We start from the raw sequence: 20,005 nt of genomic DNA on the forward strand, positions 1-20,005 counted from the left end.
GTGTAGACTTTCTATTGGCACTGTATATGTGAAAATTTTATTGAATAACCGTCCACTCACAACCTCGCCCAGCACCACTCATTCAAACATACCCACTCCCCTCCGTGGCAGAATATCATGGCAAAAGCAAAGCAGTGAATCGCAATGTTATTAAATACTTTCAGCATTACTGTATAATTTCCAGAAAGTGATTCATAAATCGAAAGGCAACAAAATAAGTTTAAAGAGAGTCCAAAAATTCTCATCACCTTTTTGATCCAAAGCTTCCAAAGCTTCAGGTTCCACCATTATAATGTGAAGATCTGCAAACACATCACATGAGAGACTAATGACAACGTTTGTGTGCAGATAAAATCGAGAATTATAAAAACAGACATTCCTGCCTTAAACAGTAACATTTTCTTTCCCCAACAATCAGAGATTCTCCACGTTTTACCAAAAACAACAGATGCTGGACAGGTACTGCACGGCAAGCATGCATTTAAAAGGGCACGAATTACCTGCACAGATGTGAATTGCACTCGGAATTCTCGACATTGCAGGTAAACAGCTTCAGGGTGAAAGGACCGAGTTGAATGAAGACTTGTAATTCAAGAAAATGTGGATGAGAAAATAATGAAATTAATTTGTATGAAACTGTATTTACATCCTTGTTGTTTCCTCAACCACTAAAGGTTGACGAGGTTATCGTTTTACCTCTGTCTGTCTGAATGTATATTAATCGCCTGCAGGAGATGTACGCTGATCCTCACAAAATTTTAACACCCAGTGGAGGCAGTGACAAACTCAAAGTCTGTTGTTTGTGAGGGGCAAAAGGTCAAGAGGTCTACGTCACAAAATCGTCAATTTTCATTTGATTCATTTGATATCTCTGTTTATTTTCTGGATATGAAACTGAAAAACATGGGCAGACGGTGAATCCTTGTCGAGATAAACCCTTGGTCGACCCATGTGAGTGCGTCTCTGAATTACGTTTAACATATCCAAATACTGCAAAACTGGAGGTTCTTGGAGGTGCAAAGGATGATATTTGTGTTCTTCAGTGATCAAGTATGTCATCCAATTTAAATGAAATAAAGAGTGTGAAAGTTATCGAAATTAATTAATTCTGGAATTTCCTGTTTTCACACCGTTGAAGCAATGTCGATATGACATAGTTTAAAACAGATTAAAATCAATCAGGAATGATTTTCAATTTTGTTGGACAGCCAGACAGGCAGACAGATTAAAATAATTATCTCAATGCTATCTGTACATGCGGGATTGGGACAAATTCAGAACCAAGGTACTGTTAAATAGCAGGATTGTTTTCCGATTCATATTCCGATTCGTGTTCATCATATAACATTAAATTTAAACAAGTTGTTCCTCAATCATAAACTGGCATTGGTAGACAGACAGACAGACAGACGAACGGACATGAACCAATTGCTTAACCCCGCTTTTCACGTAAAGGTGTTGAATTGAATGAGATGAACAAATGAAAGGAAATGGTGGGATCTTGGGGTGGAAAAATACTGAGAAGAAAAGGAGAAGCATGACTGGTCAGTTTTATTGTTTCTGATTGGCCGTGATGTGTATCCAATCAAAATTGACAAGAGGACACAATTGACAACAGGACTCAAAAACACCATCATACTAAAATACGCAATTTGATGTCTTTCTGACGATATTTGACCGTGATGCATTCGGTCGTTACTTATCCAATCTCAACCAAACTTGACAGGAGGACAAACGAAGGGTCACACAATGAAGAACCACCTTCAGAGGCCACTTTTCCCCACAGAGCAGGGGTTTGCCTTTTTCTGGCACCATGGTCCCCTTTTTGAAGCAATGTTTTATGACTGGATGCCCTTACTGCCACCAACCCTGTTGGTCGCCTCTTGCGACACACAGGGAATTACCAGTGAACTCGTTCGTACTCAATTTGCCGACCTAGGAAGGATGACAGGCTGGGTCAACCCCCCTGGCATTAATTCAGCAATCGACTGGGATTCGAACCCAGGATCCTAAGATCCCGAGGTGCACCCTAACTGCTAAGCCAACAACACCAGGTCACACAATGAAGGTTGTCGTGAATTCATTTACCTCATTCCCAAAGGGAGTTTTCTCCGCCAAAGGGATCTTCCCCGCCAATGGGGTTGCGTGTTGAGGTGTATTTCAGTGTTAAAAGTTAGCTTAATCACGGCGGTTTGACAAGGACTCTTCTCATAACAAAACTTATGATCATCACGTAATAGCCAGCGAAGCTGGTGTTGTGAATGAACGCGAACGTATTATGTTGAAAAGCCAGATTTTGCTGAATCATTTGAGAATTTCGAAGCTTTGACGCACCAAATCGCTCAATGGAGGCCGCCATCTTGCGGATGCGGAAGTATGCATAAAAAATTGCGAAAAAGTTCAATAGGAATTTGTTTCACCCATCTTTTTTTGATTCACATTCTTATGCACCTCTAATTTGTAATTAAAATACTTTAAGACCAACCTCGTTCCCCGGGCCCGCACGGGCCCTGGTTATCTTCAACAAAAAACGTCACCAAACACCGGAACCAATGAGATTCGAGCATTTGAAAAAATATTTAAAAAACCAAATTGCTCCATGGAGGCCGCCATCTTGCGGATGCGGAAGTATGCATAAAAATTGATAAAAAGTTTAATAGGAGTTTGTTTCACCCGTCTTTTTTTGATTCACAATCTTATGCACCTCTAATTTGTAATTAAAATACTTTAAGACCAACCTCGTTCCCCGGGCCCGCACGGGCCCTGGTTATCTTCAACGAAAATCGTCACCAAACACCGGAACCAATGAGATTCGAGCATTTGAAAAAATATTTCAAAAAAGCTTTTTACCACATTTCGGACGCTGAAAACGGCTTCAAATATTCTAAAATTGACGAAGAATTATTTTTTAGAAATCTCGTGGCTGTAGGGGATAGTTTTTCACGGCCAGAAATATCCGAAGTTGAGACGGAATTCACCGAATTAATCAAGAAGGAAATTTTATAAATTTTAATCTCATCCAGAATGCAGATGGTGTTATTTTGAACTAGGTACGGTACCTACTACACCTACCTACTACCAACTACCTAACCTACTGATGCCATGGTGATGGGTAAAATAGTGGCAAGAGGCTTTGGCTTCGCTGGCTCATTGCGGCTTTGCAGTAGGGTACTAGTATTAATGTTATTGTAAAATAATATTAACAGGAATAATATCCCACTTCCCCAAGGAGTGTTTCCTCATTGGCCAAATGCCGGGTTGACGTTTATAAACAGCTTATCTTGCAGTGTTTGTGGCAGCAACGACCCCAACCAGAAGTAATAATATTGTAAACCACAAACATGTTTGATTACCTTTATAAACAGTTGCTAATGCTGTTTAACACTAAACTAAAATAAATTTGGAGGAATGCGTGCATCAATCTATGCTTATTACGTCGATGAACACACCTGACGAAGATCTACTGCAGTCTATATACACCACAAAGATCAATTACACAACCCTTCCTGCCGTTTGTGGAATTTTTCTCAGGCGTTTTTTGTGGCATTCTTCCAAAGCTGCTTCTTATTACAAAAGTAACAAGCAAGAGCAATCAGAGATTGCAAACACTCACCAGGATGTATTTCAGTGGTTTTTAAGGCTTTTGTGTTAAAAACAAATATGGCGGCCGAACCAATGTGACCGATGACGTCATCATTACTTTTTTCCTCCACCAATTTATGCCGACATGACGCTCAAGAAATTTCATCTTGATTGGATGAAGTTTTGTACTTGTCGAATTATGACGTCAAAATGGAGGCACCTATGACATCATCATTAACATATTTTATTCCCCATGGAGAGTTCTTCACAACGAGCCGTCAATTTTTTATATTCAGCACTTTCAGAGATATAGAGGAGAAAAGTTTTTAGGTTTTTCCAAGATGGCGGCCAAACCACTTGCCCTATGACGTCATCATTATCATGAAAAAATTCTGCAGGTGGAGTTGCACCTGTAGTGGAAATTTCCTGTCAATCGGACTAACGGTTGCAGAGAAAATCATATTTATTCTGTGCGGACAAACAAACAAACAGACAGACAAACAGACAAATAGACAGACAAACAAACAGACAGACAGCCAGACTCAAATGCAATACCCTCTCCTCAGGTGAGGGTAATAACAACATTTATGATAATATTATAACATCATAATATTATTGATATGACGAAACAATATCCCCACTCCCCAAGTGTTTTTTTGACTTGCGATATTGCCACCCTCTCCCAAACACCATCATGGAAGTAAATTTTATTATCAGGAATTTAGAATGATTGAGGTACGGTCTGATCTTTTCATTGACCTGATGTAACATAAGTAATTGTACGAATAATTAGCAATTATAATAACGATAATAACGTGAATCCCTGCCGCTCCCGCAGGGAACGCGTGTACTCGTGACAATTAAAATTGTGTTGTTGACAACAAATCGCTTCAACCTAAATATACGATCTTCACAAGTAAAATTACTCGATCGCTTCTGGGAAAAAACCCAGGCAGTGTATAAGCACAAGACACGACAAAGGCATGAAGAGCAATTATCTGCTTTTATCTGGGGTGATTTTCTTTTTTCCAAGCAGAGACCTCGACCTTCCTCTGGATGAAAGAAGAGGCCATGAAAAGTTTGGTTGTACTGGTTCCTGCAGGGTACGAATGCACAAACAAACATACAAATACACTTTCTTCCTTATATATTGTCGTGTGATTCCCTTCGGTGAAGACCGCCAGGAAATCACGGATAGCAATCGAGCTTACTTGAGGTGTTCGTGTCAATGGCGGATTTCACTCTACTAGTGAGGTACCCATGCTACGCACGGGTGGGAGGCCAGAAGCAAACAGACAATGCAGAAACGGCAAATGCTAAAGCATGAAACCAATAAATTCCACATTCCTGTCGTACCTTCAGTTGCATGTCAGACATGGACAGCAAGTTCGTGAAGGACTTCCATGAAAAACGTACCCGTTCGCAAACAAATGGGTACGTTTGTTCTATTCCCAGTCAATGGCGAATCTACATATGGCAATCCGCAAATTTCACGTTTAGAAAGTAGAAACCATCACGGCATTTTGTCATTCACTTGAACTCTATATCTCTTTTTTTTCATTCCAAACAGCATAACTCCAATCACAAATTAGATAACATTAATATAAAAAATTAACTTTTAACAACATTCGTGACATAAACAAATATTTAAATCCTGATGTGAAGTTCCGTATGGTTGGGTGAACACAATTACGAGTTCAAAATCGCAATTGTATTCACTCAATTCCAATCATCAATTGATACTTTAGCAAAACGATTAACACTACGATTGAATGACGGTTGTATTGGGATATTATCAAACCAGCTCATTGCATAATCTGTCCACTTCCGCATTCGCGGCAGGCTCATAATTCTCATCAAAATCTAAACAGTATTTGTAGAATTTCAATAAAAGCCACATCACTGTTCATATCGGTAAATATTATTCCATCATGTTTGGAAAAACTGGAAAATTGGAAAATTGGAAAAACAATATAGCCTATTTTACTCCAGGGGGTCCCAGGATTACCCACCCAAAATATCGTTGGATCGGTTCAGCCGTTTTTGCGGTACCTGGGAACGGACGGACGAACCGACAGACATTTGGTGAATTATAGCAAGATGCGCGGGAGGAAGAAGGAAAGAAGAAGAAGCGGCGAGATTTACCTGAAGGTCCCGAGTGCAGGCATCTTCACCCTGCAAAGTGATTAAACTCACACGAACATGGGATTTAGAATAGAAAGGAAAAATAATAAAAGGGTTTATTTTCAATAACTATCGGGACAAGGAAACGCAACGATAAAAACTAAACCTAGGTTGGGATCCCACTCACAGACTTCAACAACAAGACAAATGGAAGGATAAATGAAAGAAAATGTTTTGCTCTGTGGTGCGGGCTTATCTTTGTGGTTCGTCAAGAATCGTCAGAGATCGAGCACGTTCGTCTGACGCAGCGCTGGTGTTGGCGGGAACTGCCTGGACGTTGGCGCGGAGCGGCACTCACCCTCCTTTTATTCCCAACCTATGGTGGGATTCCTAACCAATGCGTGAACGCAGTGAAGGAGAATCGTCAACGCTCCAACCGCAAGCCTTGCTCGTCGTTCGTATGTGAACGCAGGGGAAGAGAATCGTAGGAGCTCCGTCTCTCCACCAAAGTCCGAAGGCAAGAACAGGTTCAAGCGCAAGAGAAGGCAAGAAGGGAGGAGAGGCAGAGGCGAAGAGAGAAGAAGAAAGAAGCGAAAATGTCAGTCTCCGCTCACTTTTATCAGACGTGGTCTGACGTCACTCGCACTTCGCTTCCAATCAGCGTGTCGTGTGGGGACAAGAAATTTCGCGCCCTCCTCTCTGATTGGCAGAGCGCTTCGCGCCTTTGGCGTTCCATCATCAGTCAGTGCCCAATCAGTGTGGCACGTCCTTCACCTTCCTTCCACCAATCACGGGGAAGCTTTCGGCCCCTCCCCTGACCAATCACAGTCCTTCCCTACTCTGCCAATCGGCGACCTGCTTCTCACTCTCTCCTCCCCCCTGTCCTTCTGGGCGTGGCTATTTCCTGCCTGTTCAATGTTCCATCGCCATGCTGGCGTAATGTGCGGCCGCTTCCTTTCTGTTCTTCCAGTCAGGTTTTATTAAATGCTGTGTGTGTTGCTTTTTATGGGGGGATTCCTAACCTATGTGTCGATGCGTGTTGCCATACAGGACAAATGGATGATCACAGGTTTGACTTATGGGTGAATTAGCATAATCCCTACTCTACCTATCACATGATGATCCTTGTATGATCACAGATATACACTTAAATAGACAAACCGGGCTAGACAGGTCCCTGACTTACTGTACATCAAAATGGTTCTTCTTCTCCATGACATCAGAGCACCTACCTATGCAGATCTACCTGGATCTATATATCCCCCCTACCCAAAATTCATAACAATGTGTGGGGAGAAGAAAGCATAATCAATTAGAGTGAAAACACAGGAACAATGAGCCCGACAGTAACTGCTTGCATAAAGTGAAAAGGTTCTCCTGCCGATCTTAAAACTAATCCTCAAGACACAGACAGATATAGCTCCCGGGCCACTTCCAGATTTGTTCACTTTTGTTGCACCTCCCCTGCTACCAAGGTTTGACGAATGATTATTGTTGTTCCTGAGCTATTCAGGAGTGGGAATCCACTTGTTGTCAATCCCAAAGCCTGCAAGGGAAAAATGTCAACAGCACTTTGTTGTTACCGAGAATGTCATCACTTCCATCCGTATTGATCCGTTATGCACTAAACAGCACAACAGCACTTCAGTCCCATCCGATCCGACTCCCAACACCAGAAACCGCCCCGGAAACATCGCACCCGTCCCACTGATCACATTAATACTTTTTTCAGAACGGAACTACAAAATTTACTATGTACAATAACCTCCCTCCTCCCCCTCCCACTCGCCCCCCGTATACCACACTACACAACGTCATCAATTTCTTGCACCTCCTCCCACCTCATCATTCCAAACCTCAAACACTCCGAGAAATTATACAATTATGCATCTGTCATGCAATAACCATCCTGTCTTCATCCACACCATTCAAACTACACTCTCCCCCTCCTAGTATTCCCCATCTGATGATTCCGTTATCCCTGATGGCCTTCCACTGGTACGACCAGTTAGTCTTCATCTCCGCTGCCGCTGGAGTCATCACTCGAACCCAAGTCATTGTGCTCTGTGTTTGGACTGTTTGTACACTCCTTACATCCGCACACATCGGTGCATGGCATGGCCGTCTTCCGACAAGAGCATCTGGGGCCCACGCATTGGTCCTTCTTGCACTTGCAGCTGATGAGTTGCAGGATTGCTTTTGGGGCTGGTTGCTGGTCTGTCCAGTGGATGGTGATCTTGATGTCGGCCACATCCCACCCATAGCCATTTGGACTTTGTGTTGCTGCTGCTGCATCACATTGGAGCGAACTCTTCAAGATGCTTGTCTGATAGTTTACTCGCGCAACATGGTGTTTGAGGGCATCCTTCATTGGTGGCAGATGACATGTTTGTGCATTCTTACTGCAGAACAGTTTGTACCTGACAGTGTTGATGTCAGTGTCCATGTATCCATACAGTGCACATACGAAGCATTCACACCCATCAAGCTGTTCTTCGCTTATGTCGAATGATGACCCAATCGCTTCTTCGGCTTCGGCTTCGGCTATCCATGTATCGGCTTCTTCAACTGGAACGCTTGCTTCTTTCCTTTTCCGACAAAAGCACTTGTGCTGTCGCATCCAGTGAATGCATGCATCCCAGGAAGTGCTTGGCATACATCTACGCTAAGTGAGGTGCCCATAGCTGTGGCATCGATGTATCTCAGTCGCTGTTTGGTTCCTGTGCAGAACAGAAGTCTTGCTCCTATGGTGTGACTGAAGGCACATGCTAACACAGCTGGCTACGTCTGTGTCTGGTGACCTGATAATGATGCAGTCATGTCCTTGAGATGCTGCATGGCTGGCATGGAGCAGTATCCATGTATCGGCTTCTTCCTGTTTAGTGCATAACGGATCAATACGGATGGAAGTGATGAGATTCTCGGTAATGACAAGTTGGTGACATTCCTCGCCATGTGTCACATTCAGCGGACCAAGGCCTGCATACAGGGCAACAGAAGGTGGCTGTTGCCATTCTTTGGCCAGAAAGTGGGCCAAATTCATTTTGTTACTGCCGTTGCTCAGGAACCTCTTCCACTGCGTGGGGCACTTCTGGTTACCTCCCTATGATTTTCACTTGAAGACTTCCCCCTGTCGCTCGCTTGATATGCTCTGGATTTTTGATCGAAACCGCAGGGTACTGATCCATGACGAAGTCTATCCTGTCTCGATTGTGTGAGTATGTTTTTACGAGCTGGAAGACATATTTAGCTAAATCGCTGAAAGTCTTGGGAATGGTCTTCAGCGAGTGCAGCATTTCCATTCCGTCAAGGATGAGTACAGCTGACACTGGAACATCTTCAACTGGATCGATCTGCCCTTCAAGGAGATGTAGCAGAGTGGCCTTTGATGTTTTAGCGGGAGCACCATCCGGAGTTGCCAGTGACCATGGCAATGGTCCCAGTGGGTACTTGAAGACATCTTGCATGTTCATTTGCCGACGTTGAGCAATGATGACCATTTTGGCAAACAGTCCTCGATCAGCTTTGATGACTATGTCTGTGGAGGCCAACTTGGTTGTCTTCGACTTCACCAGGTTACCAAATGACTTGAGGGAAGCTTTTGGTAGTGGACCAAAGAAATAGACTTCATTGGATTGAATGCGGATCTTCACAAAGTTGGTGAAGGCATGGTGTGCCTGTTGTGCTGCAGGCAATAGGTCGACCGATATTTCCTCAGTTGCTGTAACTCCAGACGCAATGTTGATAAGAGGCTCAGATGTATCCCTTGTAAAGAATGGATTCACCCAACTGTCGATGGTCTCGATCACCTTGCGCACATCACGTTCATCCTTCAGAATGCGTGGAGCACTGGAATCTTTTTGTATGTGACCTCCAGCATCAGTCAAGTCTGCCATTCCCTTGCACAACTGCAGAATCATTGCTCTGTCATGGACAGTTAGAATCCATCGTTGCACAGCACCTCGGTTGAGACTGATACCAACTATCCCTCCACTCGTTTTGGAATCTCTGTTCATCGTTTGCTTGATGGTTTGATCTACGGCTACTTGAGCAAATGCACTGCCAGGACTGCGCTGGACAGCAAAGAATCCTCCTTGGAGCAACCGGTATTTAAGCCAGTTTTAACCGGTATTTAAGTGCTGCATCACAACATTGACAATGATGTTATTGACATGCAACAATTATTGTTCAGGGAAGTCAAATTGAAGTTAAGTCTGAAAAGCAATCCCAAACACAAATGTCCGCTAATGCGGCATGAGCTATTAATGATAATTGTGATGTGAAGTCCCTTGTCGAGGTTAACATTTATCTGAAAGTGATCATTAATACACCATTGGATCAGTAATTCAGTCTGCTTTCATGCGATACATATCACGTAGTGGTCAACGAATTCAAATTAAGAAGGCAGCCAGAAAAGCAACCCCACCCCCAAGTGGCAATCGGGCGAACCGTATTCACAGATTTCTGGGTAGCAATGTAAAAACGGTTGAAAGTGTACATTCATCGGTATATTTTCAATGTATTTATTCTGTTTTATTCATATGGCACCCTCAGGCTTCTAATGTAATAGATCTAGTTGACCTTTGGCAGTTTATAGCGGTTCCTGATTGATTGTAAGATATGCTTTAGTCGAAATGTTCGCTTTTAACGGCTACGCATATTTACGGACAAGATACACAAATTGTCATATTCACCTCAATTATTGTCTGATTTATTCCAAGGATATACCATAGATTATGTATTTCATTCCTCTTTCAGTGGTGTATGTGTATGATATGTCATGATTAATGTATACCAAGAAGCACTATAGACTCTATAACACCCATACCCCCCATTTTGAAGCATGTGAAAATTTACGCTTATCCAACCCTACCCACCTAACATAAAGTGCTGTTGACATTTTTCCCTTGCAGGCTTTGGGATTGACAACAAGTGGATTGCCACTCCGAAATAGCTCAGGAACAATAATCAATCGTCAAACCTTGGTAGCAGGGGGGGGGGGGGGGGGGGGAGGGGTGGGGGGTGCAGCAAACTCCTTAAATAGAGCTCTTTCTGGAATTGGATCATCGGCTAATACAGGACATGAGATGGGGAAGAGAAAGAAGATGGGGATGTCGAGGAGGGCCTTCCCTCCTTTGAGGTGCTGGAGGGTGGCACAGAGTGAGGTCAGTTGGACTGGAATGGAGGCGTGCTCATCAGTACATTCCCCAAACCAGTACAGCATGAAGTCTGGCTCCAATCTTCGAGGCCACTACTCGACTCTAACTGCCACCTACAGCAGCTCGGATGGTGAATTGCCCCTCTAGATCCAATACTCCAACTGCAAATCATTGCTTGAGAATTCAGCTGGCTGAACCACTGTATAGGATTCAGGAAGTTGTGGTACAGTCGTGTCTGTAGGATCCAGCTCGATAGAGGTTCACTTGACGCACCATCTGACTGGTTTCCAGCTTGTGACGCACCCTTTGACTGGTCTCCATCTTCAACTGGAGGTGCATGTTCAGTTGACGGGTTTTTATTCAGTTTTCCGTTACTAGCCAACCAAAAGTCACATAATTACAATTAAAAGCACTTTTCTAGGGTTTTGGACCTCACTGATTCTAAATCTGATGTCTGTTTGACAGTAGCCTTGACAGGAAATGTAACATTTTTTTTTTTTATGCTTGACAATTTTTTTAAATTTTAATTTTTTAATTTAAAAATTTTTTTTTTTTCAGGTGCCTGTCGTTCTGCTGTGGGAATAGAAGAATAGAGAATAGAAGTCCTAGCTGTACTGGTGGTGGATGGCAAGGATGGATGCCATCAACTGGGAGCTTTGCTGTGTCTGCCAAGAAGAAAAGGATGAACGGTTGCAGACGCCAACGGAAGAGGGCCTTGCTTCAATTGAGAAAGATCTGAATGGTTTTAAAGCCATTGGTGTCATGCCTTCTTGTTTGAAAGTGTCATGGGCTCAGCTTGATGAGGGCCAGGGCATTGCTAAGACGCTTCAGACACACAATGCCAAATATCACAAAGTTTGCAGAACCTACTGCAGTAACTCTCGCCTGAGAAGGTTCACTGAAAAATAGGATTCTAGTGACCCAAACTCACCTAAGAAACTACGGTCCAGTTTTGCAGTGTCTTCTGCTCCTCAGAAGTCTCCTTGTTGCATAATATGTGAGGGACAGGACCAAAAGAATCTATGTAAAGTTGAAACATTTAATGTAGACACAAACTTAAAGACCTGGGCTCAGAGCACCAACAATTTCAATCTTCTGGGCAAACTGATTGCCCATGCAGCTGATGCCCACGCTGGTGACACTTACTATCATGTACAGTGTTACTTGCACCTGAGAGACTCAGCTCGTGCTGAGGATCGCAGATCATCTGCAGGTCCTCCTGCCTCTCACTTCAATTCAGTTGCCATTGCGCAAATTGTTGCTTTAGTCGAGGACTCTGACTCAGTCTTCAAACTGTCTGCTTTGCGACAGTTATATAGAACACTTGTGGAGCAACAGGGAATTCCCTGTTCTGATACCAGGGAACCACATGCCACACGGTTCAAGGAGTATCTTCTGAAGCTGCTTCCTGAGTCGACAGAGTTCTCCCAGGGCAAGGAAGTCTATATCTCTAGCAACCAGAACGTTGGAGATCTAATAGCTGAAGCCCATAAGTCCCAGATAGGTCAGGATGATGCTTTGTTGTTGATGCGAGCAGCAGTAATACTTAGGAAATGCTGTCTCCAGAGGCAAGAACCATTTACTGGTTCTTTTGCCTCTGATTCCCTGACATCTCCCATCCCTGGACAGCTGAGAAGCTTCCTCAACATCCTGCTCCAGGGCCCCTCAATCTTGCGTGAACAGAGCAATGAGGAGTTGCAGGCGCAGGTACAAGGCAGGGCAAGAGTTGCAAGCGCCATTGCCCAGCAGATTATTTATAATACCTGCAGTGGTTCACATCATGCCACAAAGTCCAGCAACATCCGTCACAACAAAGAACATGAGACCCCTTTCCCTTTGTACCAGGGCCTCAAGCTGCATGGTGAGGGTAGGCGGAAGAAAGAGATCAATAATGCCAATGCCTTTGGGGTTTCTGTGTCTTACAGTCGTGTCTTGGAGATCAGGCGATCCATGGCACGAGCACACGTCAAACAGTTTGTCCAGGATGGAGTTGTGCTGCCCACAAGCATCCGTAGTGGGGTCTTCGTGACCTTTGATGTAGACAACTTGGATAGCAGCAACCAAGGTAACTTCTCCCATGATGAGTTCCATGGGACAGCAATCAGCGTGACAAACCACCTGTCTTGGGACAACCAAGGAGTACAGCGACCCTCTATCGAGCTGGATCCTACAGACACTACTGTACCACAACTTCCTGAATCCTACACAGTGGTTCAGCCAGCTGAATTCTCAAGCAATGATTTGCATGTACCATGTACTCCAGATCTCAATTCTCAGCCATCTCATAATCTGCTACATGGAGCCAAATTCAAGGATGAGTCCTGGATGGCACATGTGTCCACAGTGCTGAAACAGGACACATTGCCAGAAGGTGAAGTCATCACCTGGTCAGGCTACAACTCCCGACTCATGAGTGATGACTCTGTGAAGCCTAAGGCATTGATAGGGGTTCTACCTCTGTTCCCTGACAAAGCAGCCACACCTTCTATGATGAAACATGCAATGCATCTCACAATGCAAGGCACAGAGGCCCTCAACCCTGGTCAAACTCCTGTGCTTGGTGGTGACCAGCCTCTGTATGCCATCGCTAAGCAGCTGCAGTGGTCATTCCCTGACACAATGGGGGAAGATAAGCTGGTCCTGATGATGGGCGCTCTACACATAGAGGACAAAATGCACCAGATGATTGGTAAGTTGCTGCGGGACTCTGGGTGGAGCAACATTCTTACTCAGGCCCAGGTCCTCACATCTGGCCGTGCCCAGTCTGTGCTTCATGAGCATCATATAAAGCGCACTCGCTATGCTCACCAGGTCTCTGTCATGGGTCTGTATCTCCTCAGACAGAAGTCATACTCCAATTACTGCTCTGGTGTTGAGGGACCACCTGAGTCTCTAGAGATCTGGGCTCAAAGGTCCAGAACTCACAATCCCATGTTCATGTTCTGGTCTACAATCGTGGACCTGGAGCTCCTAATGTGCCGCTTCATCCTTTCTCTCTGTGAGGGAGACTTCCTGCTGTATGTGCAGGTCTGTGATGAGCTGTGCTCCTGGTTCCATGTGATGGACCACACAAACTATGCTCGTTGGCTACCAGTGCATGTGCGGAATATGGTCCAGTTGCCTGAGAAGCACCCACAGTTGTATGCTGAGTTTCTCAAGGGGAACTTTGTTGTCCAGAGGTCACCTCACAAGTTCAGCCTCATTGGCAAGGACCAATCTCATGAGCAGTCAAACCAGAACCTTCAGGCCCATGGTGGTGCAGTTGGTCTGTATGAAAACCCTGAGGCCCTCACTCTTTTCATGCTAGCAAGTCCCGACTGCTCTAGATGTATCGAGGAGTTTGAGGCTGTGTTGGACACTGCAAGCTCACGCACTACCCATCACGAAGAAGCAAGTGCTTTGCAGACTAAGTACAAGAAAGATGTTCTGTCATTTGTGGAGATAGCTGAACAGCTAGGTAATCCCTTTGCCAATGGCCATGAGCTTGTGGCTCTACACACACAGGAGGTCATGAAAGATGAAGTTGTTGCATCGCTTGCCCAGCTTCATAACCTTGGAAAAGATCTGCATGCCAAGTTTGTAACACAGACTCTAGACAAGGACACTTTGCCAATAACAAACACTCTCAAACACCAAAATGTCCTCACATTTGCCAATCGCCCTGTTACCACCAAAAAGGGAGGCACATCAGGCAGTGCTCAGAGAAACTCTTCCCTCATAACCAAGCTTTTCCTGTCCTTGCAGTCTCGACCTGATGCAGACATGGAAGAGTTCTTCCGGTATGAGAATCAGAGAGAACCACCTAGTCTCTCAAACCAAGGATCACTCAGGTCTGGCAAAAAGTCGGACATTCTAGAGCACCTAAAGGCACCCACTGGTCGCTCAGCTGCAGCTGTGGTACAGTTGTGGTACTTGACATGGCAGCTGTTGTTCACATGGTGCGGCCGACCTCAGCACACACATTCACTGATTATGTGTCACAGCATTTGGTGCCATTTGTGGAGTCACAGGTAACTCCAACTGTCACACGGGTAGATGCTGTCTGGGACACCTACCCAGAGGACAACCTCAAAACCCTGACACACCATCGTCGTGGCTTAGGCCCATGTACCAGGATTGGGGATGGCCAGACCCATATTCCAAAGAAGGACTGGAACACTGGGTTCCTCAAGAATACTGACAACAAGAGGGAACTGTTCCCCTTCCTGAGTGCACAGCTTGTAAAGCAGGATCTGGGTGGGAGACTTCTCCTCAGCACCAACAAGGAGAGTGTTCTCTCCAACAAACAACATGACGTGTCTGGTCTTCAGCCATGTAACCACACTGAGGCTGATACCAGGATACTGCTCCATCTTGCCCATGCAGCACAGCAGCGCCACCAGGTTGCCTTGGTGCGCACAGTCGACAGTGATATGGTCATCCTGGCCATTCACTTCTTTTCATCACTTGGGCTGTCCCAGTTGTGGGTCTGTCTCGGCAGTGGGAAGAAGATGCGTGACATTCCTATCCACACTCTCTCTGCCCAGCTGGGACCATCAACGTGCCTGGCACTGCCACTATTCCACGCGGTCACAGGCTGTGACACTGTGTCACACTTCCTGGGATGTGGTAAGAAGTCAGCCTGGTCAGCCTGGCAGAGCACACCAGGACTGACGGACACCCTTGTTGCCCTCACCAGTGAACCCCAAGAGCTCAGCCCACAGTCCCAGCACATGCGCACTCTAGAGCGCTTTGTTGTAGTCATGTACAGCAAGGGCTGTGGTCTGAAAAGAGTCAATGAGGCTAGGCTTCGACTCTTCACAAGTGGGAAGAAGACACTAGAGGCCTTACCACCAACACAAGCTGCTCTATATCAACACATCCGCAGAGCAATGCTGCAGGCCAGCTTCTTCTGGAGTCAGGCAACGTCTGTTTACCAGGACATCCCTGACTTCCATGACTGGGGGTGGCACAAGGACAGCAGTGGTGGGTGGTTGCCCTTCTGGACAACCCTTGAGGACAGCAGCAAGGCCTGTTCCATCCTTTTGCAGTGTGGCTGTGCGAAGTCATGCACAGGGAACTGCAAGTGCTGCAGAGCTGGCGTTCGTTGCACAATTTTGTGCAAATGCGAAGGTGGATGTGCGAACAATGAGAATTCATGAATCAGTGTGACACCAGTCACACGTGATAGGATTGATACATTTATTGATTGATTTACTATTAATATATGTAAATTAATTAATTAATATTAACATAGTGCTTAATGGTTACAGTTGTGCTTTAAATGGTTACAATGGTTACAGCTTTAAAACAGCTGTTCACCACCATCTCTTATCTTCCCCCATCCAAAACCTTGATCTTTTCTACCCCCGCTAATTCACCCCAGATCCACCTTGTTTGAAATTCCAACTTCTTTCCTGGAAGTCCTGGCAGTGTCCATATGTTTTATACCTCTCCCACCGCCCCCTTCCCATGCCCCCCCCCCCCCCAAAGCCCTCGCCCTCTCTCAGATCTCTCGATGTCTCCATGTCTCTCGGTCCCTGCTCTCAAATGTTGTGTTTGTGTCCTTCCCCCTCTCTCCCCATCTTGTCTACCGCTCCCGATGTTATATGTTTTATGTGTCGGTTTGTCTTTCTGTGTGATTAATGTTCGCTCTTTCACGAGCCTCGATCTTGTATACAAAAAAAAAAAAAAAAAAAAAAAAAAAAAAATGGTTATTAGCCTGATTTTGTTGATCAATAAAGGATACCTTGATCTCTTGGTTTTACTTGTTTTACTTCCTGATTTATGACTTTAAGTGTCAAAGTTATGCAAAATTTATTATAATATTCACCGGCGGCCATATTGGATTTTCCAATTTGGCGATCCCTGTCAAGGCTACTGTCAAACAGACATCAGATTTAGAATCAGTGAGGTCCAAAACCCTAGAAAAGTGCTTTTAATTGTAATTATGTGACTTTTGGTTGGCTAGTAACGGAAAAGTCAGTTTTTGAGTGGCAGCCATTTTGAAGTGTCAAATATGGCGCTCCCATTGAGAATTGGCTTTGGCTCCCGGCAGATTTGAATTCAGCAGGTCACAAACTACAAGTGTGCCAAGTTTCATGCTTGTAGACAAATTTGCACAATCCCCCCTTAAAATCCCCCTAACAGACCAGACTAATTGTGGTTATGTTGAGATGACGAATGGAAACATTAATTTGCAGATAACTGCTAATTAATTAATCCCTTTATCCTTCCCCCCCTCCCCCCTCAAGTCAATTTCAAAACAAGATATAAATTTCATAAATAGTGATGAAGAACAACTCACTCACGAGCTCTCCAAAGCTAAAAAAACCAAAAAAAAAACCACCTTTAGAGGCCATTTTTCCCCGCAAGCGGGGGTTAGCCTTTTTCGGGGACTGTGGTTGTTGTTGTTTTTTGGTCTCCTTTTTGAAGCAATGTTTTACGACCGGATGCCCTACCTGCCGCCAACCTTTTTTGTCGCCTTTTTACGACAAACAGGGAATTACCAGTGAAATGGTACTCAATTTGCCGACCTCGGAAGGATGACAGGCTGAGTCAACCCCCCTGGCGTTAATTCAGCGATCGACCGGGATTCGAACCCAGGATCCTAGGATCCTAAGCTGGCACCCTAGCCGCTAGCCCAACACCAGGTCCCAAAGCTACTTTAAGCAAAACTCAGAAGTGCAATTTGCACCACCTCCACTACCCAACCCAACCACAAAATATTCCCACTCCAACTCCCCAAGAAAATATAATGGAAAAAGCACAGCATTGAGTAGGAATGCAACTGAGTCAATTCAACAATACCATGAAATCTCCACAAAGTAATTCACAAAACAATAAGCAACAAAATATATTTGAAGAGTGCAAAACTCTCATCACCTTTTCGATCCAAAGCTTCCAAAGCTTCAGGTTCAACCTTTATAATGTGAAGATCTGTAAACACATCACATTAGAGACTAATAATAACGTTTGTGTGCAGACAAAATCCAAAACTGTTAAAGCAGAAATTCATTACTACCTCAAACAATTCCCTCTTCACTTTCGAATTGTATTTTGTTGTTGCACACAAAGTCAAGGCTCGTAAAATAGCGAGAGTGTGAATGAATGAATGAATGATCGTTTTAAGGCCATCTTCCCCGCTTGAGCGGGGGTTAGCCTTGCGGGCCCTCATGACAATCATGGTTCCCTGTTTGAGGCAATGTTTTTATGGCCGGATGCCCTCCCTGACGCCAACCCTTGGTCGCCTCTTACGATGCGCAGGGATACGGTGTACCTATTCTAAACCGGGGTACACACCGTGATCATTCATCCCAGCAAGCTGGTACTCAATTTGCCGACCTCAGAAGGATGACAGGCTGAGTCAACCCCCCTGGCGTTAATTCAGCGATCGACTGGGATTCGAACCCAGGATCCCAAGCCGGCACCCTAACCGCTAAGCCAACACCAGGCTAAAATAGCGAGAGTGTAACAGAACAAAAGAACCAGTAGAAGGAGGGGCGGACACCAATGGCAGCGCTCAATGATAAAAATCGAGGAAAACTTGGACAAACAGGAACGGCATTCGGTAGAGCACACAGTCTCGCCTCGTGTGCTCATTTTGAGCAAAAATACCAAAAATACCATTTTGAGCAAAAAAAATAGTGAACCAAATACGCTGTTATTATGGCACAATGATATTATAGCCCATATATCTATATCATTCATATGCACCACATTATGTCACATACATTGCCATTATCCATAATTATATTGATTACGAGCAAGGTGCCCGTGCTACGCACGTTTGGGGAACTGAAAGCAAACAAACAATGCGGACACGGTGAATGCTAAAGCATGAAACCAATAAATTGCACATTCCTGTAGCACCTTCAGTCACACGTCAGACATGGACAGCAGGTTCGTGAAAGACTTCCACGAAAAACGTACCCGTTTGAATGGTTCTATACCCAGTCGATGGCGAATCTGCATATGGCGATCCGCGAATGTCACGCTTAGAAAGTAGAAACCTTCACTGCATTTCGTCATTCACTTGAACTCAATATCTCTATATTCAATCCAAACAGCATAACTCCAATCACAGATGAAATAGCATTAATATATATTTTAAAAAAACTTTTACCAACATTCGTGACAAAAACAAATATTTAAATCCGAATGTGGAGTAGTTCCGTTCGGTTGGGTGAATACAATTATAAATTCAAAATCGTAATTGTCTTCACTCAATTCCAAACGTCATTCCAATCATAAATTTATAACAAAATACTGTTATAAATGACGGTTGTATTGAGATATTATCAAACCAGCTCATTGCCGTCATCTGTCCACTTCCGGATTTGTGGCAGGTTCGTATCGAGTTAATTTCGAAATCATAATTTTATTGAGGAATTCTTGAAACATCCTACCTACCTTACAACATCCGCTGGCACCCGAAATTTGGTTTGGCGGGGCTAGCCCCAAAACTGAGGGAGTAGTTTGGGGACGGGCAGACACTCCTCTTATATAATATGAATGAATGAATGAATGATCGTTTTAAGGCCATTTTCCCCGCTAGAGCAGGGGTTAGCCTTGCGGGCCCCATGACAATCATGGTTCCCTGTTTGAGGCAATGTTTTTATGGCCGGATGCCCTTCCTGACGCCAACCCTTGGTCGCCTCTTACGATGCGCAGGGATACGGTGTACCTATTCTAAACCGGGGTACACACCGGGATCATTCATCCCAGCAAGCTGGTACTCAATTTGCCGACCACGGAAGAATGACAGGCGGAGTCAACCCCCCTGGTGTTAATTTAGCGATCGACCGGGATTCAAACCCAGTATCCAAGGATCCCAAGCCCTCCACCCTAACCGCTAAGCCAACACCAGGCTCTCTTATATCTATCTATAATTCCACTAATCTCTGTGTGTATGTTTGTTTGTACGTTTGTTTGTTTGTATGTCTGTGACCGCTGTTTCTCGACAACTACCGGTCCGATATACTTGAAACTTGCCAGGTATATTGCTGGGGACCCGAGGATGTGCCTTTTCAAGGTTTTAAATTAATCGCAGAAGTACTTACCGAGCTATGTCCAAAAAACGATTCAACCAATCAGAGAGCAGCGAGCTATCACGTGTGCCGAACGTGGCGAACACACTCCGCCTCGGATGGCACATTTGA

At 44.6% G+C, this 20,005-nt stretch overlaps 1 protein-coding gene across 1 annotated transcript in view; it reads right to left on the reverse strand.

Moving 5' to 3' along the window:
- The window catches only part of LOC137421522 (uncharacterized), a 57,936-nt gene that overhangs the window by 26,200 nt on the left and 11,731 nt on the right, over nt 1-20,005 (reverse strand). The window contains exons 2-3 of the mRNA XM_078785075.1: nt 17,730-17,783; nt 249-302 (exon numbers count right to left, since the gene is read on the reverse strand). Coding sequence (XP_078641201.1) covers nt 249-302; nt 17,730-17,783 — 108 coding nt within the window. The remainder of the gene's footprint in view (nt 1-248; nt 303-17,729; nt 17,784-20,005) is intronic.

Source organism: Myxine glutinosa, chromosome 1 (assembly GCF_964187855.1).
Source record: "Myxine glutinosa chromosome 1, kmMyxGlut1.1, whole genome shotgun sequence".
Taxonomy (NCBI): Eukaryota; Metazoa; Chordata; class Myxini; order Myxiniformes; family Myxinidae; genus Myxine; species Myxine glutinosa.